This window comes from Harpia harpyja, chromosome 21 (assembly GCF_026419915.1).
Source record: "Harpia harpyja isolate bHarHar1 chromosome 21, bHarHar1 primary haplotype, whole genome shotgun sequence".
Lineage (NCBI taxonomy): Eukaryota > Metazoa > Chordata > Aves > Accipitriformes > Accipitridae > Harpia > Harpia harpyja.
Genome location: NC_068960.1, coordinates 18,769,267 through 18,796,986, shown reverse-complemented (window position 1 = coordinate 18,796,986; position 27,720 = coordinate 18,769,267). Strand labels below are relative to the sequence as shown.

General features: G+C 58.9%; 4 protein-coding genes and 1 non-coding gene across 5 annotated transcripts in view; 2 read left to right on the top strand and 3 right to left on the bottom strand.

The window, feature by feature from the left end:
* Positions 1-1,662: 1,662 nt before the first annotated feature.
* Positions 1,663-5,691, bottom strand: MCRIP2 (MAPK regulated corepressor interacting protein 2). Its single transcript, XM_052772464.1, has 5 exons — positions 5,547-5,691; positions 5,341-5,422; positions 3,162-3,289; positions 2,814-2,915; positions 1,663-2,161 (listed from the first exon to the last, which is right to left on the bottom strand). Exons 1-5 carry the CDS (start codon positions 5,596-5,598, stop codon positions 2,091-2,093), a joined length of 435 nt encoding a protein of 144 aa, XP_052628424.1. The 5' UTR covers positions 5,599-5,691; the 3' UTR covers positions 1,663-2,090.
* Positions 5,692-7,045: 1,354 nt separating this feature from the next.
* On the top strand, positions 7,046-7,116 carry TRNAG-CCC (transfer RNA glycine (anticodon CCC)). Its single transcript has one exon. It is a non-coding gene; the product is annotated as a tRNA-Gly (tRNA).
* Positions 7,117-7,209: 93 nt separating this feature from the next.
* Positions 7,210-10,824, top strand: METTL26 (methyltransferase like 26). The gene is made up of 6 exons (XM_052772930.1): positions 7,210-7,467; positions 9,062-9,224; positions 9,365-9,424; positions 9,866-9,933; positions 10,208-10,286; positions 10,363-10,824. Exons 1-6 carry the CDS (start codon positions 7,259-7,261, stop codon positions 10,408-10,410), a joined length of 627 nt encoding a protein of 208 aa, XP_052628890.1. The 5' UTR covers positions 7,210-7,258; the 3' UTR covers positions 10,411-10,824.
* A 452-nt stretch (positions 10,825-11,276) lies between these two features.
* On the bottom strand, positions 11,277-14,660 carry WFIKKN1 (WAP, follistatin/kazal, immunoglobulin, kunitz and netrin domain containing 1). Its single transcript, XM_052772970.1, has 2 exons — positions 13,699-14,660; positions 11,277-12,782 (listed from the first exon to the last, which is right to left on the bottom strand). Exons 1-2 carry the CDS (start codon positions 13,984-13,986, stop codon positions 11,292-11,294), a joined length of 1,779 nt encoding a protein of 592 aa, XP_052628930.1. The 5' UTR covers positions 13,987-14,660; the 3' UTR covers positions 11,277-11,291.
* A 3,539-nt stretch (positions 14,661-18,199) lies between these two features.
* The window catches only part of RAB40C (RAB40C, member RAS oncogene family), a 38,199-nt gene continuing 28,678 nt past the window's right edge, over positions 18,200-27,720 (bottom strand). The window contains exons 5-7 of the mRNA XM_052772688.1: positions 23,521-23,598; positions 22,894-23,116; positions 18,200-21,337 (exon numbers count right to left, since the gene is read on the bottom strand). Of these exons, the coding sequence (XP_052628648.1) occupies positions 21,057-21,337; positions 22,894-23,116; positions 23,521-23,598 (582 nt within the window). The 3' untranslated portion in view covers positions 18,200-21,056. The remainder of the gene's footprint in view (positions 21,338-22,893; positions 23,117-23,520; positions 23,599-27,720) is intronic.

The window sequence follows — 27,720 nt, the reverse complement described above, 5'->3', positions numbered from 1 at the left end:
AGAGCCAGCCACTGCCACGGGCACCATGCAGTGGGAAAAACCCAGCACCAGCAACCTTCCTGAGGGCAGCGCCTGTGCAAGGAAAGGGGGGAGATGCTTTCTGGTGGGAGGGTGCCTGGAGGCACCAGGAACATGCTAGGACTCCCAGTAACTGCGGTTTTTTTGGAAGGGGAGATACAGCAGCACATAGCAGAGCATCCAGAGCTTTGCCTGGGATGGGGAGCAGTGGGAAAGAGGGGGTTGCAGGAAGGCGAGATGCCAAATTGCCATGGGCTGGCAGCACCCTGAGCACAGCAGCAATAGGCAGGAGAGCCAAGATCACCCCCCCACCCCAGCATCTGTCCCATTGGGGTACTGGTGACCCCCCTGCAAGGCTTGCTCCTGGGGCAGGTGGCACAGATGCACCATAACCCCCACAATGCCCATGAACGTCATGGTAGAGGAGTCAGTGACAAGGATGGCAGCCCCTGGCACCAGCCCACCACTGCTGGGGCCATCTTGGCCTAAACAAAGAAAACCTTAACAAAGCAGCATTTTTTGGTCATATGGTGCTGTAACAACCCTCCCCTCTCACCAAGGCAGGACCCACCAGCTGTGCACAGTGCTGCTCACTATTTCGGTTACAGCCGCAGTGCCCTGTCGCACCAGCCCCGGGGGCAAGAGGCAGGACCAGGATTGCTCACCGGATCGGCGCTGCTGCTGGGGTTCAGCCAGGTTTTGTGCTGGCAGGGTCATGGCTGCTGTTGGCAACACTCTGGCCTCCAGGCTGGGGTGGCCATGTGCAGTGGGCGAAGCATCGCAGGTCCCAGGCAGCTGCTGCTCCCCTCTGGCTGCAGTGTGGTTGTTATTACCATCATAGGAATAATAAAGATGATTTTTTTTTTTCCAGTGGGTGTTTCCTGGCCTCCTTTGGAGTCAGAGAGCAACTCCAGCCCTGGTGGGCTTGGGCTGCTCAGGCTGTGCTGACCTCCTGCTCTCTGCATTGGGGGCAGGACATGGGGAAGGCGGGGGGGGGTGTCCTCCAAAACCTGACCTGGAAGGGTCAGTCCAGCCTGGAAAAGCCCATGGGCTGAGGGCTTTTTTGTGGGCCAGGTGCCTCTGGGAGCAGAAGGGGGGGGGGGGGGGGGTGTCTCCCTTCTCTTCCACCACAGGCAGCCACAACCACCCTCTCTTAGCCCCCCACTGTACCCAACAGCCATGGGCAAAGGGAAGACCTTGAGCTTGGGGCTCAAAATGGCTATTGTCAGAGCAATGATGTCAAGGGCCTCCATGGTGGGGGGAGGGGGCTGGCCCTGGCACCCTCATTCCTGCAGCTTTACCCCCCCCCCCGCAGCCCACCTCTGAACTACAGCCAGGGTGCTCAGCCCCCTGCCCATGTCACCTGCAGAGGCCCATATGTCCCCCCAGTCCCAAACATACAGCCAAGGCAACATCAGCCCCTGGCTGAGCCCAGGGAGATGAGGCAGCACTGGGGCAAGGATGCTGCTCCAGGGAAGACAGGGAGATGATACTCCAAGCCCTTCACCTCCAGGACTCAGCCATGAGCATCTCCACTCCACAGGGATGCCCCACTCCACACCAGCCCAGGGCACGATGCTGCACCCCAGCTGCTTCACCACCTCCACCAAACACATCCTCCCCATCCCGCAAATGTCTCTCCACTGGCAGTTTCAGCGCTTTATTTTCTGGCAGTCCTGCTACAGCACCCCACTGTCCTCCCTGTGGCTACGGCCACAGGGGGGGATCCGCTCCCTCATCCCCAGCATGGCACCACAGTGTCCCTGGGAGCTGGAGGCTGCAGGAGCTGCAGCGGTCCGAGAACTGGCACTTAAGGAATCCTGGCTGGGGCCACACGCTGCTCCTCCACACCAGGTGCAGGGAGGGGGTGTGTGGCCAGGCATGGCTGTGGTCCGGTCCCGCTGGCCTCGCTGGGCTGGCAGCAAGGGTCACTTGATTTCAGTCATCTTTTAAAAATGTGGTTCTAAAATGCCACCAATTCTGGGTTCTGACCAGATACTATCAACTCTGTTTCTCTTAAAAAAAAAAAAAAATACCCCCCAAAAAACCCAAACCCAAACCTTTCTTCCCTTTTATGAGCAGTTTTCAATTTTGGCTAGAAATTGCTGTGCCCACCACTCCTCCAGGTCAATGGGAACAAAGTCTGAAAGAGAGGGGAGGGAGAAAGGAGAGCGTAGCAGAGCAGCTGGAGCAGAGCTCCGGGTGCTCCCCCTGAGCCATACCATTTGCCACTGGAAAAAAATGACACCCCAAAATTTCCCCCACTCCCGTGCCCTGTCCCCAAAAGGCCAGGCTGGGTTTACAGGGACTTTCTCTTCTTGGGGACTTCTTGGCCACTGCAGGACCCCCCCAGGCTGCATTCAGAGCCCTTACTCCAGCTGCCATCAGAGAAGCACATTGTCCCCATCCCCGCTGTGCTCTGGCTTGGTCCCGCTTGGCCCCAGGAGAGGCAGGTCCCCACGGCAGGACCCGGGGGGCTCCTCTCCGGCACATGATGTTGAACCCACCTCGGTGGCTGCAGAAGGCATGATTTCCAGAAGAGTCATCAACCAGGCGTCCTGCTTGCTTGGGCTCCTCCGACGGGGCACAGCAGGACATCCCCACCACAGTGCTGGGGGCCACCTGCCCCCCCCAGGACCCCCCCAGCAGCCTCCGCACCGGCAGGACAGACCCAACCCAGCCCCTCCAGCACGGGGATCCTCCTCCCCTCCTCCCATCACAGCCCTGCGCAGGTGCCTGGCTGAGCCCACACCAGCTCATTGCACCCCTGAGTGCCACCACTGCTTCCCACTTACTTTTCAGTCCAGGGTTGGGGGTTTTCTCTACGTACTGCACGGGGCCGCAGGCACTCTCCCCGCTCCGGCTGCCATCCAACTGCTGCTCTACCTGCTGCCAGGCTGGCGGGGGGGAGGAACAGGCAGTGGATAGTTTTGGGATACAGATTTCCCAGCCCAGGGGGGGCTGCGGGAGAGGAGCAGGAGCCAGTAGCAAGGGAGGGCAGGTACCCAGGCTGGAGACCCCATCCCTGCCACTGAGGTCCCCAGCACAATGTAGCTGCCTCAAAAAGGACCCCACGTGCTCCAGGCCCCCCCAGGGATGCAACAGCAAACGGGTGCCTGCCCCCAGGGACCCTCTGCCCTCACCTTCATAGACGAAGCGGACGTTCTCCTCATGTGCCAGCGTGTAGCACTCCTCAGGGGCCGAGACCTGCTGCGGCAGCACCTGCGGCCTCTTGCCGTTCACTCTGTTGAAGACGAGTTTCTGGGCTGGGCTGGTGGGAGAAGCAAGGCAGGGGTGAGGGGGGCAGGCGGTTCTTCCCACCACGGTTTGGAGCAAGGACAGGGGCTGTCCAGCTGCCCCGGGGTTGCTCCACAGCATACACACTCGCCCACAGCCCTGGCAAGGCTGGGGCACAGTTGCAGCCAGCCAGCCCCACTCAGCCTTGTCACCAAGGGAGGGGACCGAAAGGGACCCAGCCACCGGGAGAGGGGGTTCCTGCACAGAGGGGTGCAAGCAAGGGGAGTTCCCCAAGGAAAAGCACGGGCTGCCTGTCTCCCATTCATCCTCCAGCCTCGGCACTGAGTGCAGTCCCTAAAATAAAAAGGCTGCCACCAAAATTGCTGAAGTGTCAGGAAAATGGAACTGAAATCCAGTTAGGGACTGGGCAGGGGGATGTGCCGTGGTACCATCCTCCGCAGGCCAAGCACTGGGGTTTACTGGAGCAGCCCCGGCCCCCACCACACCTCTGAGGTGCCCCGGTACTGGGGAAAAAATCCTCCGCCAACTGGGAGCAGGTCAGGCTTCCTCAGAGCTGGGATCCCCTCCCAGGAGCAGGGCACCCAAATCAGCACCAGCCTGGAAACAGCAAAACCAGGCAGATCAAAAGGAAAGCTTCGGGATGAGACTCGTGGGCACATTCAATGCAAAACTTCAGTATTTTAGGTTTTCTGCCCAGCTTTGGGGCAGGACATGTCTGCAACGGCCACGTTTCTCACAGGACAAAGTCTAAGGGGCCCTGGGAGCGCAGGCAGGTTACAGTTTGCAGGGCAGGCGAGACCAAGAATAGGCAGCCCCTGCCTGCGCCTCCCCTGCCAGTTCTGCAGGCAGAGCCTGGGGCAGGATAACGCACCCCAAAACCACACACGGCTGGGGTGCACTGGGCAGGCATCCCTGCCTGCTGCAGGCAGGGCAGCAGCCAGGAGCATGCCCAATCGACCTGCCTGAAGGAGGCTAAGCGTGGTAGCAGCCCCACCGGTTAATTAGTGAAAGATCTCAGGAAGGAGGGGAGCTGGAGGGGAGGCTTTTTTCATCCATTTCTTGAAGCTGGAGGAAACAGGCAGAGCTGTACAGGCCCCACAGCCCTGCCCGACAGAGCTGAGCTGCCTGCTCTGCCAGGCTGGGGTTTGCCCCCAGCTCTGCAGCCAAGAAAGCATCTCCTTAAAAGAAGAAGCCATCGCCCCTCCAGCTGCTTAAATCCCCTCCAATACCTGCCCAACAGCTCCAGTTATTTCTGCTGGAAGCTGGGAGTTTCACCCAACAGCTATTTCCCCCCCTTTAGGGACAAGGGACAACCTCCAAACCCTGCCGTGGGCCACCATGGCCTCCGTGGATCTGGGGCTGCAGCTGGGACCTGCCAGCCCCGGGGACCGGGCGGTTACACACGGGTGCCCGGTGCGGTGCGGGCACCCGCCCGGCGCTGGTTCAGCCAGCGGGTTTGTGCAACCCGTGCCTTCCCCGGGGCTTGCGGGGGGGTTGCACAACCCCAGCCTGGCCTGGCCTGGCCTGGCCACCGGCTCTCCTCCGGCACCGGCAGACGGGCAGGCAGCAGCACCACCCCCCCCGCCTGTGTCCCTGGGGTGGGCAGCACCCCAGGCAGCAGGATCCCCCCCCCCGTGCCTGCCTCCCTGGGGCAGGCAGCCCACTGCTGCCTGCACTTCGCCCGCTCCTCCGGTCACAAATCCCATTCCCCCATGCTTTTCGGAAGCAGCTTCTGGCCGCACCGCCCCGGGGCGGGGGGGAACACACCAAGTCCGGTCCCGTCACCGCCCCCCGCGAGTGGCGGCCCACACCACGCGTGTACAGTCTCCACGGGAAGCGGGCAGGGACTGGCAGGGCTGCAACCACCCCCCCACCCCCCCGCACATCCCGGCGTGCGGGTACGGAGCGACGGTCCCGGTCCCCGACCCCGACCCCCACCACTGCCACTGCCACCGCCCCCCCCCTCCTCCCGCGGCCCCTCCCCCGGCGGCGCGGCGCGGCCCGGCCGCCCCGGTAACCTTTCCCCAAGGTCACGGCCGCCTCCGCCGCCGCCGCGGGGCTCACCTGGCAGGGGGCCAGGCGCCGGGCTGGAGCCGGCCCCGCAGCTCGCCCAGCTTGCTGCTCTCCACCGCCTGCTGCGTCGGACCTGCGGGCGGCGGCGGGGCGTCAGAGCGGACCGGGGCTGGGGGGGGGGGGGGGGGGGGGTGGTGGTGTGTGAAGCGGAGCGGGACGGTTCCCCCGCCCCCCCCCCGCTCCCGTTCCCGGTGTACCTGTACGGCGCTGCGTTGCCAGCTTGCTGGGGCCGCGTGTCAGCGTGTACATCCTGCGGCACCGGGCCCCGCACCCGCCCCGGGCCCCGCACCGGCCCCGCCGCCCCCGCCCGAGTGCGGCGCGTGCCCCTCGCCGGGCCTTTAACGGGCCGGGCCGGGCCGGCCGCCGCGACACGCCCCCGCCCTTAAAGGGCCCGCGCGGGACGGGCCCGGGGCGGGGGGGGGCATCTGCTGAGGGGTGGGAGGGACACGGGGGGGGAGGCGCTAGCGGGAGGTGTTGGTGGCGGAGGGTGGGAGACCTTGGGGGGTGTGGGGGGAGACGCGAGCGGGACAGCCGGGGGGGGTGGGACATGGGGCGCAGGCGGGGCACACGTGGGATGCGGGGACACGCAGGGAGAAGACGTGGGAGGTGCGGACACACGCGGGAGACATAGGGGGCACATGGGGGGGGCACAGAGGGAACGCACAGGGACACGGGGGGCAGACGTGGGACATGGGGACGCACAGGGGACACATAGAGGGTACACATGGGGCATGTAGGAGACACGGGACACACGCAGGACACACAGGGGTCACAAGGGACGTGGGGACACGCAGGGGTCAAGTAGGAGAGGGCACAGGAGACAGGCGGGACACAAGACGGCACAGGCACGCAGGGAACACGGAGGGGGGACATTCAGGAGAGAGGGGACGCTGGAGCCGTGGGACACACCGTGGGGACACGTAGGAGTCACTTCTGGGACACACAGGACCCAGGCAGGGGACAGCGAGGGGGTGCCGAGGCAGAGGCTGAGGTGCCACCACCGTGGGGACAGTGCCGTGACAAGCCTGGTGAGCCCCAGCCGCACATCCCACGACCACCCGGGAGCTGCGGGCCACCCCGCAGCGCAGGAAGCCGGGGTGGGTGGCCGCGTCCCGGCCATCGCGGTGACCTTCGGAGCGGGGAAGGCGCGCTGAGCTCTCCCCACGTGGCATGAGATGCAGCCCTGGGACGTGACGCAGAGCTGGTCCCCAGCCACCCCGCAGAGTGGCACCCAGGGTTTTGGGGACAGGCCGTGTGACGAACCCAGCGGGGTCTTTGGGGATGCTCCAGCCTTGCTCTGGGGGCAGCGAAGCCACCCCCAAGGGTGACCTAGGCCTTTCCACCGCACGAGCTGCGTGGCCGTGGTGGCACAGCCCTGCCGGGGCGGGAGGTGGGGCCCCCGGCCCCCCAAAAGAGCATCCTGCAAAGCAGAGCCTGATCCTGCAGGGTGCCAGGCACCCGTGGGTGCCTTGCAGGGGGGCACCCAGCAGCCGTTGGCCCCCACACGATTCCCCCAAACTAACAGGAGTCAGCCCTCATTACTGCACTTAAAGGCGACTGTGACCCAGGGGACCCCATCACCAGCTCGTCACCTGCCCTGTCACCCAGGGGGGGTTGTGCCTCAGTTTCCCCCACCCGCGCCCCGCGGTCCCGCGTGGGCAGGCTGAGTACCGGCGGGGCAGGAGCACACCCAGCGGCGCCGCTGGTGTAGTGGTATCATGCAAGATTCCCATTCTTGCGACCCGGGTTCGATTCCCGGGCGGCGCAAGACGCTTTTAGGGCTTTCTCTTTTCTCTTTATTTCCCTGCCCCCCCCGTGGGTGGTTCCACCCACGGCGCGTGGGGGCGGATCCCCGTGGGGACAGCTGGGAGTTGTAGTCCCCGCGCTACGGCCAACGCCCACTCCAGCCATGCAAGCGACGGCGGCGGCAGAGCGCAACAAGGGCCCGATCCTGGAGGTACTGCGGCAGTACGTGGGATCCGGCACCCACGCGGGATCCGGCGTCTTGAGGGTGCTAGAGGTGGGGGCGGGTGCGGGACTCCACGCCGCGTACTTTGCCCGGGCGCTGCCGCAGACCCGCTGGCAGCCCTCCGACATCGAGCCCCGGGCGCTGCGCAGGTGAGGGGGGAGCACGGGGTGGGGGGTGGGGGGGTCCCTCGGGAGCACAGCCTGTAGCCCCCTCCCCTCCCGATGCACCCACGGCCAGAGTGCCCGGGCTCCCCGGCTCGGTGCCGTATTTTATTCCAGGAAAGACCCAATAGCCAACTCTCAGATGACTCGGACTCCCCAGCTTGATGCTTACTTTTTTCCAGAAAAGACCCAATATTGAACTCTCAATATTGAACTCTCAATATTGAACAGCCCAGGCTCCCCTGCTTGATGCTTTATTTTTTCCAGGAAAAAGACAGAATTCAACTCTTGGACAGCCCAGGCTCCCCAAGTCAGCACTTGCTCTATTTTTCCCAGAAAATCCCCAATATCCAACTCTCAAACAGCCCAGGCTCCCCAGCTCAGTACTTTATTTTTCCCAGAAAAGCCCCAATATTTAACTCTCCACCAGCCCACCCCGTTACAGAGCGATTCCTGCCTGCAAAGCACCCAACCATGCATTGCTGAGCGGCGGTCACCCTCCGGTTACCCACGCACGGCCGGGATGCTCCGCGGTGATGCCAGGACCAATGCCCAGCTCACCAGGGTGCCGGCAGTGACTCCCACCCGCGTGGTGGGTAGCTCACAGCCCGCTCCCGGCATCACACTGCCCCGGCAAGCCGCGTCGGGCTGTGTTTATTTGCTCTGCGTCTGTGTGTGTGGGTTTGGCCGTGGCCAAATGCCCATTCCTGGCATTTCAGCGCCGGGCTCGGAGGGCTCGGTTTCCATTCAGGAAACAAAAATAATCCCCGGCTCTGCAGTGCGGGGAGGAATTCCCTCCCGAAAATAAAAGAAACCCGGTGGGGAGGTGCCAAAATCGGCGCCTGTCCGGGGGGGTTGCAGCCAGCATCCTTCCCACCCGTCACCTCTCCGGCAGCGGCACCCAGCACGCACCACCCTGGTTGAAAATAATGCCTGGGCTGGGGCCAGGAGTCTGCAGTTCCCTGCTCTGCTGCCTTGGGCACTGAGACCTGGCTGGTGAATGCGCCAAAAAGGGTATAAATCACACCAAAATCACACGGTACCGGCAGTGTGCAGGCAGCCTGGGTGCAGGGGTGCAGGCAGCGCTGCGGGCAGCCCGGGCACGTGGGTGCAGGCAGCCTGAGCACGTGGGTGCTGGCAACAATGCTGCGGGCAAGGCGGGCGTGTGGGTGCAGGCAGCGTGCGGGCAGCCTGAGCACGTGGGTGCAGGCAGCATGCATGCAGGCAGCTGGGAGGCCAGCGTGCTCTGGCTGCCCTGCTGAGAGGCAACAGTGAATTGGGATTTTTTTTTTAGGCGCTGGGGTCTCTCGGTCCATGTGCCACAGGTTCTCTGGCAGCTGCCTGTCGCAAAGCAAAGAGCTCAGCGATACCAGACCCCTCGCCCTGTGCAGAACCCCCCCAGGCTGTGTTGCAAGCACAACCTTATTATTAGACATCAGAGATTCCACCTGGGAGATGCTGGTGGCAGCCAGCATGGGCAGGTTTCAGGTCTGCCTGCAGCGGGTGCTGGTGGGGGGCTCGGGGGGGGGGGGGGGCAGGCGATGTGCCGGCTTGGGGTTGATGTGGGGTTTGGTGCCCGCAGCATCGCTGCCTACGCGGAGGCCATGCAGGTGCCCAACGTGCTGCCCCCCATCCTGCTGGACGTCTCGCAGGGCTGGGAGACGTGGGGGGGCACCCAACCCGCCACCCTCGACCTCCTCGTCAGCATCAACATGATGCACATCGCGGAGCTGCGTTGCACCGAGGTGAGTGCGGCAGGGCTGGAGCTACGCCGGCCCTCACCAGGTCCCCATCCCCTGGTCTGGGGGTCCCAGGGCCGAGGAGGGGGCTCCCGGGGGGTGTCCCCCAGCTCCCTGGCCTGGTCCCCACCTCCCTCTTTCCCCAGGGCCTGTTCAAGGGTGCTGGGGTGCTACTGAAGCCTGGAGGAGTGCTCTTCACCTATGGGGTAGGTGCTGCTCGCTCGCACACCCATTGGTGCAGGAGCATCCCGATCGGTGCAGGGTGTCCCTGGGGATGCTGGGGGGATGGGAGGGCAGCATGGCTTGGGGGGGGGGCTGGGAAAGGGGGGGCTCAGGTTTGGGGGGTGTCAGCCTTTTGGGGCACATGCTGAGCCTGAGCCCTGGATGGGGCCGCTTTGGCTGTGTGCTCCCAGGACGGGAGGGATGCTGTCCTCCCTCGCCCCATCCAGGGCAGGGTCTGGGGGGGGCCCACGATGGGTGACAGGACCCACAGTGGGTGATGGACCTGTGGTCCCTCTCGGGGATCGTGTCCCTTCTCGCTTGGCTTCTGTGTGTGGTGGGAACAGCAGCCTGTGGGCTGGGGGAGGACTGGGGGGGGGACGGACACAATGGCTCGTGCCTGCAGCTCCGGCTTCGTGTCCCGGCAGCCCTACGCCGTGGATGGCCGGATCAGCCCCCAGAGCAACGTGGACTTTGACCGCAGCCTGAGGCAGAGGTAGGAGGGGGGGAGCCGGAGGGGGGGCCCAGGGCTGCCGGTGGCCTGGCCTGGCCATGCTGTCTGCCTGTCCTGCCTGTGCTGCCTGCAGCTGCAGGGAGCTAGCTCCCTCCCGGCATGGTCCTTCAAGCCAAGACTTAAAGCAGCAGCTGGGGGGGGGAGCCCCTGGCCCCCCCATACACACACCTGGGGGCACCCCTGGAAGATGGGGGTGCTTCGGGGAGCGCAGGGGTGAGATGTCCGTCTGTCTGACCCACGCCTCCCTCCCCGGCAGCAATCCCGCCTGGGGCCTTCGGGACACGGCACTGCTGCGGCAGCTGGCCGAGGCCAACGGGCTGCGTCTGGAGAGGATGGTAGGTGCTGGGGTCGGGGGGGGGATGGTCGCCCCACTGGTGGGGACCCCCCCGACCCCCAGTTCTGTGCTTCCAGGTCGACATGCCAGCCAACAACAAGAGTCTCATCTTCCGCAAGCAGTAACCTGCCCCGACGGCACCTCCCGGCACGGCTGCCCCCCCCCATTAATGCCTCCTCGAGGGGTCACACTGTCCCCGCGCTGGTGCCAGCTGGGGCTGGGACAGCAGTGATGGGACAGTGCCCCACTCACCCCAGCTGGGGCTGGGCTTGGCTGGCGGGCTGGGATGGGGCGGGGGGGGTGTCTGTCTCCCCCAGCCCCTTTGGGGCTCCCTTTGCAATGGGGTGCCCCAGCCTGGCCCAGAGAAGCCACCGCAGCTGCCATGGGGGGCATAGGTATGGCGGGGGGGCACAGCACCCCCGGGCATGGGAGAGACTTCTTGCTTGGTGCCAGTTTCCCTGGAGGATGCTGTGCCAATGGCGGGGGGACCCATCTCCCTTCCCCCCTGCCCTGGGACTGTGCTGCTGCTCTCCCCAATAAACTCCCCAGCAGCTCCCTGATGCTTTCAGCACTGACACTGGGGGAGGGGGACATCCCCAATCCCCCCCCAGCACCAATGGGGCGGTCAGATCCTGCACCAGGAGCACCCAGGGGTGCTACACTGGGCCTGGAGGCTTCAGTGCGGTGGGAAGGTTTTTATGGGGGGGGGGGGGGGACGACCCTGGCAGACCTCCCACCCCTCTGCAACCCAACCCAGTCCTTTATTGCTGCTGGCTGGGCTGGGGGGTACACGGGGAGGCGGGGGGGGGGCATGCAGCAGATAAATTACAGAGGAGGTGGGAGCTGGGCTGGGGCTCAGCATGGGGTTGGGGGGGAACTACACAATAGTGGTAACCCCTAGATACATACATGCACTGGTGTGGGGATTCCCCCAGGCTGCCCCCCCCCCCCCCCCCATGGTGGGTCTGTGGCCTCCCCCCCCATGTCATCACATCCCGGCTCTCCCCTAGTCCTGGAAGCGGTTCAGGAGGTCACAGGTTTTCTTCTCCATCAGCTCGTAGATTTTCTTCACCCGCTTGTCGTTGGCCGCCCGGACGTAGCTGCTGGGGTCCAGCGTGGCCATGCCGTCGTGCACCTCGCCCATGATGATGAGCGGCCCGTCCTCCGCCGTCATGTTAGGGCAGGGGCAGCTCCAGTCCATGTCGGTCAAGGTCACCTCCAGGTACTTGATATTGAAGAACTTGAGGCCCATCTTCTCATCCTTGAGGACGTCCTCGAGGGCGAAGCGGGCAATTCCGGAGTCCTGGTCCTCCACGATCTCCATCAGCCGCCCCACGATGGCGAAGTCGCTGCGGCAGAGGCTCAGCACCATCTTGCTCTTCAGGCGGCAAGCCTTGCACTGCAGGCTCTTGGGGAAAGGGCAGACGTCCTCGCAGGTCTCCTTGCTCTCAAAGTTGTTGGTGTTGCCCTCGCAGCCGCCGTAGACGAAGGAGTGGCACTGCTTCAGCAGGTGGTTGTACGCCCAGCGGGGCTCCCAGTTCTGGCAGGGACCCTGCACCATGGGCAGCAGGCAGGTAGGGCGGGCGCTGCCCAAGCAGGCAGCCCGGCACTCCTCGTAGGTCTCAAAATGGTTCCTGTTGGCCCCGCAGCCCCCGTAGCGGAAGGTCAGGCAGGAGCCCTGCTTGGCGTCGAAGTGCCAGCGCACCTCCAGGGCCTCGCACCGCCGCCGGTCCGGCTCCTTCAGGCACTCGGCACTGGGGAAGGGCTGGGGGCTGCCGGCCCGCGGGGTCCCCCCCGGCTCCCGCCTGACCACCGACAGCGGGAAGTCGGCGCGGAGCAGCCCGGCGGCGTTCCGGGCCGTGCAGGTGTAGATGCCGGCGTCCTCGTGGCGGGCGTTGTAGATGACCAGCTGGCCGATGTTGGTGACCACCACGTTGCCGTACATCTGGTCCGGCCGCATGATGAAGTTCTCCTCCCGCTCGCTCTGCTTCTCCCAGGTGATGTCCGGCCGCGGGCGCCCGCTGACGTCGCAGCGGAAGCTGACGGTGCCACCGGCGCGCACCGACTGGTGGAAGGGGTTGCTGTAGAGGGCCGGGGGCACCGGCACCTCGGGGCCGGCTCCCGGCGTGGGGCGCGCCGTCGTCTCCTGCGGCACGGGGCTGGTGTCAGGCCAGGTGAAGATGTGCTTGCAGGGGACGGTGGTGAGGCGGGTGCCACGCAGGCACGCCTCGGCGTCCATGTAGCACTTGTTGTAGTAGGTGAGGCCGTCGGAGGCGCAGGTGAAGTTGGGCTCCTTCTCGCAGCGGTCCTTGCACTTGCAGACGGGCTGCCCGTCCCAGATGTCGCAGTCGGAGCCCTGCTGCGCGCACACGAAGCTCTCGCACGAGGCCGCCGGTGCCAGCGCCAGCGCCGGCAGGCTGCCGTCGGCGAAACGGGCAGCCACGCAGCTCCTCAGCCCGCACACGTTGGTGCAGCATTTCTCAAAGCCTTCGCAGTCCTGGCCGGGGAGGGGAGAGCAGATTGGGGGGGGGGGGACGGACGTGAAGGTCACTGCCGTGCCATGGCTGTGGGTGCTGCTCCCATCCGCTGTAGGGCTTTCTGGTGAGCAGGTTTCCCCCACGCAGCCCTGTGCTCCCTCAGCATCACTGGGCTCTGGGTAAGAGGCAGACCTCCCTGGCACGGCTGCGCTGGCCGCAGTCTGCCCTCAGCGAGCCTCCCCCCACCCAATCCCCCCAGGATGCTTAGGGGTGCAGTGCAGTGATGACACCCCCTTCTGCCCCTGGCAGACAGTGTCTCGCCCCTCTCAGCTTTTGCTGGCTGAGGGGAGGCAGAACTCATTACACAGATGAATTGCAAAGGAGTCTCCCCCTGGGTCCAGGCAGCCCTAACCGGGGCGGAGGTGCTGGTGCCCCGGCTCACCGCTGTGGAGCCCGGAGCTGGGGCTCTCTGGGACGGGCAGCCCAGTCCATGGGTGGGCTCCATGGGAAGAGAACTGGGGAGGGGGGGTCTGGGGGAGGCTGTCCACTGCCTGATGGGGGTCCCTGTCCCAGCACACGCATTCCCCTCATCCCAGCCCCTCGCCTGGGTGGGAGCATCCTGGGGGTACATGGAGGGGGTGTCCTAGCCACGGGGCATGCCCTGAGGGAGGGGACGTGGGGGGAGCAGCAAGCAGTTTCTTTGCCTATTGGGGGGGCCGGGGAGCAGCCCCCGGGGCACCCGTCATGCCAGTTGACAGCAGGGGCTTGAGGGGGCAAAGCTGCAGCCGGGCTGAGCCTGTTGCACCAAAACGACTGAACCGGCTGCGCCACCGGGCACAGGACCCCAAAGGGTCTCCCTCGGGGACCTGGAGATGCCCCCCACCAGAGCCCCATCCCCACACCTCCCCAGCCCCCCCTCCACCCCACCCCACTCACCTGGTCGGCCTGGCACTCCCGCTCGCAGGTGCTCTGGGCGTCCACCCACAGGTTGGGGTTCAGCTGGTTGGGGCAGACCCCCAGGTGCCGCATCCTGCCTGGCTGCAGGCTCAGCCCGGCCACCGCCGCCGCCAGCAAAGGCAGGAGGAGCGCGACGCCCAGGGGACCACGCTGCCGCCCACCCGCTCGCCGGCCCCGGCTCGGGCAGCCAAAATTCCCACGAGGAGGCATCTGGCCGCCCCACGCCGCCGGCCTGGCTCGCTGGCGAGGCCTTGGGATAAATCCCATTCAGGATGGAGGGGATGAGGGAGAAGGCGGGCGGGCAGGGGGGACAAAGAGGAGGAGGAGAGGACCAAACCTCTGCCCTTCAGCACGCCCAGCGCCAGCCGGACCACCGGCGATGCTGCCCGCCACCTCCATCCATCGCCGTCGCTCGGCTCTCGGGGCACCGGGGACACGGTGGCAGCGGCGTCCCTCGGCAAGAGGGGCTCAGTCCATCGCCGGCTCCCCGCCGGCACGGCGAGCGGGGCGAGTGGGGTGGAAGGGGAGGACGGGAAGGTTGTAATCTGAATCCCCTCCCTTCCCACTGATGTTTCTGGGTGTTTGGAATGGGAAAGGCGCTGACCTCAGCCTCTAACCCCGGCGAGCCCAGCGATCGGCTGGGCAAACACGGGGCGGGGGGGGAGATCAAAGGCAGAATGCAGAAAGTCTCCAAAGAGGGAGAGTGAAGGGGAGGGGGGGGGCGGACACAGAAAAACCCGCCCAGCCCACGGAGCTGAATTCCTGCAGGATGAGAAAACAGCCAGAGCCTGTGGTCCACTCGGACAGGGCCACCGGCGGGGAGACGCGCAGAGCCCACGCTGCGGGGCTGCCGGGGACCGGGCTGGCCTGGGAGCCCCTCAGCCCGCACCTTGCCTCTTGGCACCCACTGGCACCACGGGCAAAGGCAGCCGGGCTGGACACACGCCAGGGTGCCAGCATGTGTCCACCCTGCTCATCCTCGCTCGCCACCCAGCATCCCATGAGTGCCGCGCAGCGCTGCCTGGCACAGGACCCCCCAGCTCGCCTGGCAGGGTGGGTGCCCACCCAGCCCCCCTGGAGGGGCTCACCCAGCCCGGCGGTGGCTCCCAGCCCTCCCTCCCCGCTGATTTACAGCCTGGCTGTCTTTTTCTGAGCTGGAAGGCAGCGCCTGGCCGTGCCAGACCCCAGCGGGAGCGCTCCGACACGCTGTGCCTGGGCTTCAATCCCGCCGCTGCCTCCCTGAGCACGTCCCGCAGCCGGCCCTAAACTGGCAGGAGCCAGCCCTGGCTCCCCGGCCAGATTTCCTTAATCCCCAGTGGAGACTGACCTGCAGCAGGAACATTTCACTGCATTTTGGGAGCATTAACTCTTCCGGCACTGGCGAGAGCCGTGACCCACTCAGCGCCCAAGGCAGGGGGTCTGCAGCTCCTGGGAAGCAGCAAATTCACCCAAGGGTGGTTTTGCCCCGGTGGGGGCAGCTCAGCACCTCCGGCCTCCCCTCTGCAGGGCTGCAAACTGGGGGGGTGCAAGTGGTGAAGGGGGCAATAGACATTTTTGGGAGGGAACCCAACCCACCCATGCCCCAGAGGTGTTTTTGCATGTAATGGTTTGGTGCTCCCCAGTCCGCGGCTCCTGAGGGGAAGCCCTGTTGCACCGGACCAGGCGTTTTGCAGGGGGGGTCCTCAACACCCGCCACGCTGGCGCGAGCAGGACACAGCCCCAGTGCCCCGGCACGCTAACCTCCAGCTGGTGCCGCTGACACAGCACCGCGACCTGGAACCGCCGGCACTTCCCTGCCCGAGCAGCCGCCGGGGCCAGCAAACGGCTGCGCTGCCGGTGGCTCCGTGCTGCCCACGGCGCTGCTGCGGCTCCCCGGGGGCCTGAAATCCCAAATCACGGTCAGGTCTGACATCAACTTGCCGTGACCACGTGTGGAGAGCTGGAGCATGTCCCATGGCCGTGCCCAAGGTCCCTGGTTTCACGGCCAAGCAACTGCCTGAGGGTCTGGCCAGCCCTGGATGTGGAGGGGAGGTTATGCTGCCCCGGGACACTCATGGGGAGGTTGATGAGGTGTTTTGCAAACAGGGAATTGCATCAGGATGGCCTGGCCTGGGAGCTGCCAGGGCCCGTACCCTGCCTGCCCCGGCAGCCCGGAGCCCCCCGGATCCACCCAGCCAACCCCAGACATCGGCTGCTTGCAGCAGCGTTAGGCATGGGGATCCCCAACACCCAAACGCACCTCGCTCCTGCTGGGAGGCAGCATGGCAGGCTGTCATGGCACCTCGCTCCCCAAGGATGCAGTCTGGGGGCATAGAGCCACTTCAGTCTGCTCCAGGGTCCTTCCGAAGGTGCTGGTGCAGGAGGGAAGGGAAGGAGGGGGGGAGAATATCTGGAGTCCAGCTTTCACCCATCCCCACACCGGGGTCCATGGGGTCACAGCAACATGGTCTAAGACGACGCCGGTGCTGGAGTTTGGGTTGACTCCTGCCCCGGTGGCCCCTCTCCAGAGCCAGAGAAGCAGTCCCTGAGGGGTGACCCATGTGTCACACCAGACCCCGAGATACCTCATCCCCGCGTCACCGAGATCAAAAGCAGTGAGGCCGGGACAAGCGCCTGCCGGGAACTTTTGCCTCAGCAGTGCGAGGCCAGCCAGAGGGATGCCGGATGCCGTGTGGTTGGAAATGCAGTTCCCAATGACTAGACACCCTCACCAATGCCTGGGCACCCCTGCCTGGCCTCTTCTAGTGCTTCTTCAGCAGAAGATGGAAAAAAAAAAAGCAACTCTCCCCAACCTGGACCAAGCCCACTACAGACTTTCACCATCTAATGGCTTAAAGCAGCCGTAACTTCAGTCTTTCCAAAACTGCCTCCGCATGTCCAAGCACCCGCTGCACACCAAAACAGGGATTCTTGGGGGGTTGCTTTCAAAGATCCGAGGCATGGATGTGTTTTATGGCTGACCCTCTCCCTTCAAGACAAGGGAGCACAGGAAGCAGCTCAGCACCTTGTCCTGGAGGGAAGGGCACAGCACCATGTCCCCCCCTGCCCCGATAACACCCTGCACCCAGGGAGTACTCCTGTCCCACCAATGCATCCATGGGTAGGTGCATCCTCATTTTCAAGGATCTGGGGTGCAGTCAGATGAAGGTCACCATTTCTTCACAGCCTGCATGGTACAACCCCACAGGGGACAGCGGGACCAACCCAAGACACCCTAAAATTAGGAAGGTGGGTTCAGAGAAACACATTCAACTAGGAGAGACCTGAATCAGCCCAGAGCAACCTGCTCCCTCCTCTTTCTCCAAGGAACAGGGACCCCTAAAGCTCTTCTAGCCTTTCCCCCGATGTTCAGGCTGTGCAGCCTGTTTTCTTGCCCTGCTCTTCCCAAGCAGAGACAGCTGCAGCAAAGCCAGCCCCTGCTGCTCCAGCGTAATGGGCTCCGGCTGTCCGTACCCCACCTGAAACCACACACAGCCTTTGTTTCAGCTCTGCTGGCGAGAGGGAACAGACACTTCCAGAACCCCCCTGAAAAGGGAAAAAAAAAAAAAAAAAAAAAAGTCTCCACGACTCTTCCCTGACCAGGCTTTCACCTTAGCTCCAGGGTTTTCCAGGCTGCAGACACTATCTCATTTCCCCCCTGCCCCCTCCCAGCCCCAGCAATTACTACTTAAGCTGTTAAAACAAGCATGGCCAGTCTGGTACGAAGTGGAAAATCTGATCCTAGGGAAGCGAGCAGGCAGGGGAAAAGGGAGGTCAAGGGGAGGTAGGCTGGGAGCAAGAGAGAAAAGGATCAGGCAAGAAGTCTCCCTCCACCCCACGAGCAAACCCCCCTTCTCTGGGGCTCCTGGCCCCAGCCGATGCCTCCCAACACCAACCCCAGGGACAGCCCAATGTGACACAGATGCTCCGAGCTCCCTGCGGCATCATCTCCATTTCAAAGTCACATTTATCGCAGGCTGACTTTCTGCTTGTTCCAGTCTGGGTAGGAAGGGTGAAAACCGCCACAGCACTCAAGTCCTCACTCCCCAGGATTGCCCAGACCCAAAGAGGCAATTTAAGGCTTCGACTGTACTTGCAAAACCCATCCCCCTGTACCAAGGATTGCGCACAACCCCACGCAAGCTGGTGAGGAGCCTGGCTTCCTACAGCCACCTACAATACTGAATGTGTTGTAGACTAGGCTGTGTTTTCTTAGAGCTCCACCACCCAAACCCCAGCAATTCTGTGAGAATCAAGACTTTAATAAGAACAGATTTAGCTTATGCATGTATAGAGAAGGGCAAAAAGCCACCAGAGCCAGGAATCATGACTTCTAAGACTCCCCAGAAAACATAACAGGAGTTATTTTGTGGATGATCTGGAAGTGGCAATAAGCACCTGCACTGCAAGCAGCCCCAAATCCCCAGTTTTGGGCAAAACTACCACCTTTTCCCTTCAACCTCTTCCCAGCTCACGCAAAAATTAATAGAACTTCTCCACCTTTCAACTGGTAGTTCAAAACAAAAAAAAGACTTTAATTTATACAAAACAAAACCATGTATAATCAGTTGAACAACATTGACTGTACAAAGGAATAAAAAAATAAAAGGATAGTCCAAAAAAACCAACTCAGGAATGGTACAAGTGTTGGAGAGCAGCTACAGACTAGTGTTGACATCAGATGCAAGAATCTTTTCCTTTTAAATTATTTAAAAAAAAAAAAAAAAAGTTTTTTGCTGAGCAATTCCTCTAAGTAAATCTTTCATCCTCACTGGAGACTGGATCTGTTGAGACCTTGGGGGGGGGGGGGGTGGGTGGAAAATCAACTGCAGGGAAAAAGGCATGGGGAGGTGTCACACATGGCAAAGCCAAACCAAGCAGAGGTACATCAAGTTTTTCTAGACATGCAGCAGCTTTGTGATTGCAGAAAGGAAACCTTCGTCCCTCTTCACCCCACACACCGGTGCCCGGGAGCAGCCCAGCAAAGGGACCCCGTGGTGCCCAGATGATGTTTTTCCAGGAGAAGCCGCCTTTTGCGGTGCCGATCACCTGTTGGCTGTATATCCCCAGGCTGCTGAGCCAGCGATTGTCTTCTGCTGTGTGTTAAGTGATGGGAAACAGGTGCCAGCCATCCCAGACAGGTTCTCGAAATCCCCCGGCCTTCGTGCCACCGCGCCGAGCTTGGCTGCAGCTTTGCTCTTGAGCCAAACCACCACTACAAAGGATTCTTCTCCCCCCTCCATCTGCCTGGGGTTTAATTCTCTCCTCGCTCATTTGAGCTGGGCAGTAAAGCACGCTAAAGATGAGCCAAGAGTCCTACCCCTGTATTGTATTTTGTTCTGCAGAGCGGGGAGGGGGAAGGCTCCTTCACCTCCCAGGCCCGCTCAGAAGATGTCCCCGTGGAGGGATGCGCCCCTGCACGCTGCCTGAACAAAGCGGGTACGTCGGCCGCGCAGGAGCCGCTGCGGCTTCATTCTGCCCACGCAATGCAACAAGCTGCTCTGGGGTTTGGGGGGCGAAGAGCAAGCCCAGGCCTTGAGGAGTTGCTAACACCAGGAGGAAGATGGCAGCACTGTACCGGCTGGTCTCCTCACTGAGGAGACCGGCCCAGCAAAAGGAAAAGCAGTTCACTTTCTACTATGCTACTCAAAATCTACACGTCCTGGCCACCTATGAGAATCTGTCAACATAGCTTAGTCCCACTGCCAAGGCCCGCTTAGCTTTTGGAATAAGGGCTAGGTGTTATTTCTAAGTTTCCAGGTGAATTTCCAGCACAGATCAGCCATGGGGCAAAGCCGGGGAAGCGCATGCCCTTGCTTGACAGAAGATCTTCTCCCACAGCACATGCACATCTCAAGCTCTTGCCGCTGAGCACGCACGCCCCTCTAAAATCCAGGAGCAGTCCTACCGAGCAAAGCAGTTTGCTTTCCCAGTTTCCTGGTGCTGCCACAAGAGCCACGTGCATTTGCCACAATGGGACCTGGGGGCTGGGGTCCACTGTTTCCCCACACAAACCTCTTTCACCTTCCCAGTCCCTGGCTCCTTCACACTCCAGTGGGAAAAGCTGCTCCTGTCCTTTCCCCACTTTCATCTAGGAGAAGCCACAGCAACGCTAGCTCAGGCAGAATGTCCTTGGAAAAGCAAAGCAAGAAGCAGCCAGGATTCCGGGGCTGTCACACGGGGTGGCATCGCAGATGGAGGGCTCTGGAAGCGACAGCCGAGGTTTTGCAGCAATAAGGGACAAAATTCAGCGTTCTTCCTCTGCTTTAGGTGCGATGCTTCTACCTTCTGCTCCTCAGTCCCCCATCAGCCATGGATCAGAAGGTGCGAAGTGAGCAAGGCATCAGTCTGACCTCAGAGCTGTCTCTTCATCCTGCCTGCCAAAAACAAACCCCGAGACCCTGGCCTCTCCACTCTGTCCCTCGATCCACTTACGTCCCACCCTGCCTTCAGCACTCACAAGTTTTAGCAAATGATCAGAATAGAGCAGCTTGGGGTATGTTACACACAAATTGTTCTTTCCTTCTGCATACGTAGTATTTAAAAAAAACCAGCACAAGCCCTGGTGGGGATTGAAAGTCTCTTAAAGCATCTGTATATTTTCATCAGAAAATCCTCCACTTCTCCCCTTTGCTGACACTGGGAAAGTTAATCCAGTGCTTGTATTTACATGGCTGCATAAAATTTTCCCTGACTGCTTCTTAAAAAAAAACCTTAAAAAACAAGTGATATATATATATATGTATAATATTTACATAAATAAACGAAGAAGGCAAGCAGACTGCTTCCCTCCCCTTGCCTTGTTTTCTTTCTTTTTTTTTTTTTTTTTTTTTTTTTTTTGGCAACAGCAGGTTAACATCCTGGTGAAAACTGTCATTAGTCCCCTGTCCCCATTTCTTATTTTTCTACATCCAATGATCACTATTGCACCAGCAATCTGTTCAGGAGTCCAAGAGTTAAAGTTGCAGCACAGACTCTCCTTGCCTACTCCCTTAAGCCTCTCAATCTTCCATTAAATCCATTTCTCCATTGAGACTGGATGAGCTTTTTTCCCCTTCCCCCCTCCCCAACCCGGCAGCTGCTGAATTTTCCACCCCAGGCCAAGAGGCAAAGCCCAAAGCATTCTTGGAGGGTCACTTGGCAGAGTCCTCTCCCCGCCAGCGCTGTGAGATCCAGCCGGCACCACGCTTCCTATGCGAAGCCAAAACGTGAGCCCATTCCTAACGCTTGTGCGTGCCGTCGGAAAAGTAACCGCGGCCCATCCGAAAGGATCCAGTCGAAAAGGGTTAAGTGTGCAAACAGCTGTACATCGGTGGGTGGGTGTGGATACGTTAGAAGCTCACGGCACGTCCATCCTGCTAAGAGATCTTGCAGTTGTTGCGTGAGCAGTTCTGTGGGGGGCTCTGGGGCGGACGAATTGATTTGGATCTCTTCAAGCTGTTACCTTTGCTGCTGCTCCCACCCCCACTGCTGGCCAGGGAATACGACCGGCCGTGCATCATCACCGCGTTCATCCCGTTGGCCATCGAGAAGGATTTCAGGTGACTCTTGATGGTGACGGGCAACGGCAGCTTGTCGATGAGGTGGACTGGGGTGCAGGAAACGATGGCTCGGCAGCACAGGTCCTGTAAGCTGAACACTGGTGGGAGAAAAGACAAGACGGTCAAAGGCCAAGAGATTTCAAGGGCTGCCTTCTCCCCACAACTATTCCTTATGCTGCGCAGTTCCTGCTCCTTTGGGGAGAGGCATTAATAATGATTGCATAGGTGCCTTGAATAGAAAGCAGATTAGTTAGGACAAAAGCTTAGGAAACCCCAGGTAAGCTCTGCTGTTGGAGGTTAGTGGTTTGCGAGACAGCAGCTTTGGTGTCAACACAGGGCTTAGACACTGCCACCCCTTCTCTCTGCAGCAGTGCCTTGTTCACATTCCTGCCAGACACCTGGCTTCTCAGGCCATCGTTTGGCAACCAGAAGGATGTGCCCAGGGAAGGAGGCAACAGGGTCAGCAAGCCCCGAAGCAGGACAGTCTCACTTGGGACCTATTAAGAGAGCAGCAGCCACAGGGCTGGCTCTCTGCAGAAGACCTGCAGCAACAGAGATCCCGCAAGCCAGAAGACGACTGCCCTTTCAGGCTTCCCAGTGTCCTCTTAGCTCAGTGTACATCATGTGAGCCTGCTCTGGGAAGTCTACTTGGAGAGGATTTCCCAGCAAGCAGCCACACGAGGGCACGCTTTCACCTCCAGCCTGCCGCGAAAGCCACGCTGCCTTTCCCAAGCAGGCAGCCCCTATTCCCAAGCAGGCAGCCAGCAGGTACAAGTCCTGCCTCCGGAGGATGTTCAGGAGAGGTCTGCAAATGCCATGCAGCTCCTCCTGCTCGCCATCCATCCACGATGGATGACCTGGCAGCCAGGTCAGGGGCAGGAGCCCAGGCAGACAATTTGGTGACTGGGGCTGGCAAACAGGATTTTCCCTCCCTCGTGAGCAGGAGCTGAGGATCCATATGAAGGCAGGTCACCCCAGGAGTGCAAGTCTCCTGCTGCTCAGACTGCCAATGGGGCACACTGCTACCTCCACCCAGGAACATGGGACCTAAGACTATTTTTCTTCAAATGCAACAGGCTGAGACGTAATGTGGAATCTGCTTGCAGTTTGCCACACTGCAGCACGTGTGCCTGGATATATGGAATACCCCAGCCCACTGCTGCACACCGACAGCAGGGATGTGATTTAGTCCCTTTCAGCTCCTTGGGCTCACTCTGCTTCCACATCCCTCCAAAACAGGAGATGCAGGCTCAGGCAAGGGTAAGGACAGAGGTGCTTACGCCTAGATTCATCCCACACAGCCATTTGATTGAAGTACTTTCAAGCTGTGAGCTTAATTGCCCTCAGCCTCATCCAGAATAAGTGGAGAGGTGTAGGATGCCCTGGAGCAATTCAGATCCTAGACATGCTGAACTGCCCTCTGGAGCTGCCCGTCCCTCACCGCTGCCTGCCGGGTTCCTGAAGGCGTGCAGGCAGCTTGCTGTGGCTCAGCTTCAGCTTGTCCGACCTGAGGCATTTCACCATGTCAGGTGCTTTCAGATCCCACAGTTACTAATAAACACACCTGCCACCTAGGCAGTCAGTCCTATCCCTCCATTTCAGCCCAGCCAGCTCTCGTGCCTTCCCCATATGGAGCATCTCCCTCGCTACTGACCTCTGTTGGGTCTCCAGATCTTCTCCATGCCGTGCCGCATGAGGACGATACGGGACAACTCCGTAAAGGACTCTATGACGTTGAAGTTGCACAAGGGGCTGACTTCAAAAAACGTCATGCAGTTCTTCTCCGCGTAAGCCCGGGCCTGCTCCGTTGGCACCTGCCGCTTGAAGGCGAGGTGAAGCCTGTTTCCCACCAGGATCCGAGGGACACCTGGGGCATGCTTAAACAAGGAAAGAAGTGGAGAAATCATAGCTTGTCCTTAGCAAGGGCAGCCTACACCCAGTATTCTGCTTACCGGCAACAGCAGTGAAGGGCAAAGAAATAGAAACTGCTCTGTGACCGAGGGGGACTCCTACATGACAAGGAAGACTAATTTATCCCCGCTACAGTCTGATTTAGAGGGAAGCTTCCTATCTTTCTTGACCATTCCCAAGCCCTTTCCTACTACTCTGGATTTATACAGAGGTGGAGGGCAGACACTGTCTCCTTGCTTATTAGTGGACTGCCATCATTTCCTCTCCATAGCAGAGCCATTCTTGTCCCCGTATCAGAGGTGGCACCTCAGGTGATACCTCCCCAAATTTTTGCTATAGGCCACTGCATGTGTTCTTCCATTCAACTTACCTCATCTATTTCCTTTATCCATCGGTCTATCCCATCAAAGGACCAGCGATTAGTGATGTCATACACCAAGAGAATTCCCTGGTGGAAGAAAATCAGGAGCAGTCAAGAAGTTTCATAGTAGGCAAAATGAAAGGGAGACACACCTGAAAAACTGCCTCCATATGCAGAAACCAAAAGGCCAAGAGAGAGAACATTGCTCCAGCTGCACTATTTGTATGCTTGCTAGGGCAAAAATTGAGACACCAGGTCTGTAATAACTCAGTCCCAGACTATTAGGGAAAGTTTTACTCCTGTTTTGGCTTGAACATCCACCAAATCATTTCCAAAGCAACAGTCTCTACGCAGGAGGAGGAACTGCCTTGGTGACTGTGTATCTGGAGGAACAAAACACACCCTCCTCCTGCCACAAATCTGATACAAACTCACTGAGGCAGAAACAGTCTTTTTCTTTTCCCCTTACACAAAACCAGCTGCATTCAGTGGTAGGATGGTAGCAGAACATGACGAAGTTCATGAAGCATGTTTTCAGCATGTTTTCCCTCTCCAGAACCTGTCTCATTCTGTCGTCTCTTTGCTGGCAAAGAAAAAGTTGAGTGATGCCAATAAGCAACACAGCATCTCTGCAGGACTGAGACCTCATGACCAGGATCCACGCTGGGCTTTGCTGAAGGCAGCCGGTGTTGTTAATTGTCACTGCTGCACTGGCAGAGAACGAACATAGTACAGCGATACTGGCAAACCCCAGAGAGTCAGATCAAAGGTCTTGCTGTGAGACATTCCTCCAGGCCCTTTCTTCTGGCAACAGGTACCTACAGCATCCTCAGGCCCACTTCCATCTTCCCTGAACACCACCCACATCCACAACTCACTTCCCAGTCACCTCTCAAGGTGCACCACAATGATGCTGGCAACCAGGACAGGCACAGCTCATGTCAGGGAAGCTTGTGCCTGCAGCTGTGATGACATGGAGCAGCACCTCAGAGAGTCTCCCCCCTCACCCTGAGCTCAGCTAGCAGGACGCAGGACCACGACCAGACTGCTGGCCACCATTCTAGTCTGCAGCAACTCCTACCAAGTGAGCTTTTTTTGAATCAAAGTATTTCTGAGGACAGACACAAGGAAAGTAGGCTATGCACGGCCCTGCAGGCACACAAGTCAACACATCAGGAGCTGCCTCTCAGTACCGGTTGGGCACATACAGCATTTAGAGAATTGTCTTAAGCAGCAGCCTTTCTGCAACTCTCCCATGATTTTTCTGACTTCTTGTCACTCTCTGCTTTGCAATCAAGGACATTTCAAGTGACAACAGGCACTTCAAGATTACTTCACAGAATTGCAGTTGAAGATGCCCTGAAATGGGAACTACAGAGGAACAGATGATCTTGCACTGTGAGAGGAGGCACCCCAGCTGGGAACACAGTGCCGAGTGAAAGGTAACCCAGCAACAGTAAGACTAAGCTAAAGGCAAAACAAACCAGCCCGAGCTAGACTCCAGGATTACAGATCATTTAGCAGCACGCTCAGCAGAACCAGTCTTCTCTGAATCAGGGGTGTCCTCCAGGAACAGCCGTCCCTACAGCAAGTCCCCAGTGCAAGCAAAAGAGATCTCAAGTTGGCAAAGGAAAGTCTCAGCTGGCAGCCTAGTCCTCCCTAGAAGATGCCTAGATACAGCACAGTGAAGGAGTGAGCTGACAAACTGCCTAGCATCTGTCCTGGTACAAGTCAGAGACCATCAAGCACCCTCACATACCAGTGGAGTTGCTCCTTTAATTCACTGAAATGGAAGATCCACTACACAGATGGGAAACACAAACTACCCAGTCCTCCTGAAACACAGCTTTACAATATTTGCTGCTACCAAAGCCCATGATGAACTGGGGGAAGCCTGTACAGAAGCCATGTACATGATATACCTCAAGTTTATGAAAAAGCAATCATCAGCATGAGATCTGGAGCACACGGGCATGATAAATGCCAAGACATCTGAGCCACGAAGGCACTTGAATCCTCATAATAAAGTCCTATCTTGAGCTGACACTTGAAGTGTTCCCCCCACTTGGAAAAGCAGCCTTTCTCCGAGTATGCTGGGTGTGCCTCAACACTGTTTGCCTTTCTCTCACAGCTCTTTCAGAATAAAAAGGCTCTCAAAAAGCCTGCCCAATGTCTTCGTTTTTAAAAGTCGCGGTTAGAACAATTTGATTCTTGAGCTCCCCAACCTCCTTGCACAGCTGTTCCACCCCAGGCAGTTGCTCTCCAGGAAAAGCTTGTTTTTTCTGTCCTTGCTGACCCTCCAACATCTAAGCATCTGTGTGTGTACCATTTGCAGAGAGGCTCAACTGTACAAAAAAAGAAGGGGAGAGAGTACAAAAGGCAAGTCTTGCATGGTGGGTTGGTTTTCATGTTTGACAGTCCAACATGAAGAGCGAGCCCTTCAAAGTTTGGTTGTTCTGAGGGACCTGACGATAAGTTTTCATAATTGCAGGAGTATTTGGCGGAGGGGGCACATGCATCTTCAGTTTCCTCCAAGGAAAGTCTGGAGCTCACGCCTAGACTCCATAAATTTTTGCAGTGTCATTTTTAGAACAATCAGAAAACTTCATACTCAAAAAGAATTGAAGGTTGTTTTTGTTTTGGAGGAGAAGAGAATCAGTTTCTCCTAGGTTTAGGTAGGAAAAAGTAAGGAGGAACTAATGATTTTCCATAATTAAAAAATTCCACAAAACCAAAGATACTGCTTTTCAAGAACCCAATCAAGCAAATACCTACTACCAGATACATCACATTTTAAGTGCCTTTTTTTTTTGGGACGGGGGACGGGACGGGATGGACAGACACTCCTCCCTCTTTGGAGGGAAGAGACTCTGAGCTTTCTTCCCCCCCCCTCTTTTTGTTATGTTTGTTTTGACTTCTAGCTTCCAAGGCTGCACGTGTGAATGAGTGAGAGTCAGGAAATAACAAAGCAAAAAGTTTGATGACCCCCTTCCAAGACAAACTGCCAGCAAGTTAAATGAAGTCTACTTATTTTATTTCTGGATTGACAAATTCCTTTAGCCAAGAGAAACAGACCCAAGATCTAGTTTGTGAAGACTGCTTCTGCCAGAAATATGCTCTAGCAGGAGAGAGTTTTTAAGCTTGCTGGCAGCCACAGCCTAGATCTTCTTTAAATATGAGTAAGGATAAAACATCAGCAAAAATGCAGACCCAAGTTCTCAGGAGCCCAGTGGAAGGTCAAGACCATGATTTCTAAATGCAACACACTGTCTGCCAGCTTACCCTCCAAGTCATAACACAGCTCCATGCATGCACATTTACGGTTAAGATTGTCAAGGAAAGCTTCCAAAAGGTCAGAAGACATCAGGGCCAAGCTGTCTAATGCCTTGCTTCTGTCCTCATCCTCCCCAGCATGGGTATTAAGACCAGCTTTACTGTAACTCAGCAGAAGATGGAGGAAGCAGTCTTAAAAACCTCTGGCCAGCTCATGGTGCTGCCAGATAACCTTGTACTTTTTCCAAGTAGCACTGGCATGCTCCAGACACCACGTTTCTAGAGCACACATCCCAAATACACTTTGTCATTACCATTTTCTCCCCTAGAGAGAACAGTACACAGACATGCACGCAGACAGGGAGCTGGCTCCATCTCTGCAGACAGTTCCAAGTAAGATCTGTCGTTTTTTTCTTTTTTTTTTTTAAAAAAGTCTCCTTTGGAATAATGTGCACAGAATTTTAATTTACTCAACTAGACAAATGAACAGTTTCCCATTTGCAGCCTAAATTGTTCTCTAAGTGCCTAGATGGCTGTCAACACCGTAATATCTCCATACTTCTCAATTTTTAGTTTCACAAAGCACCTTTGTAAGCGTAATGCACCCCAGGCTCCCACAGCATGAAGTGAAAAGCTGCATACTCAGGTTCTCAAATCAAGGGTATTCTGGACCCCTCACCAACCCTCCAACAGCCTTTCTTCTTCTTCTCCTCAACCTGCCTACAGGCTTCTGTGTGAGGTAGAAGACAACTGGACTCATCCCCAGACCTGTCTCAGGGCTTTTCACAATTGATTTTCAAAGTTCATTTCCACTCTGTTTTAGTTCCACGCTACTGGGATTGGCACGACCGTAAGCATACCAGCAACAGAAATTTCCACGTGAGTACGTTGTGTAGAGAACAAGGAACACAGAGAGATCATCTGTTATTGTATCGA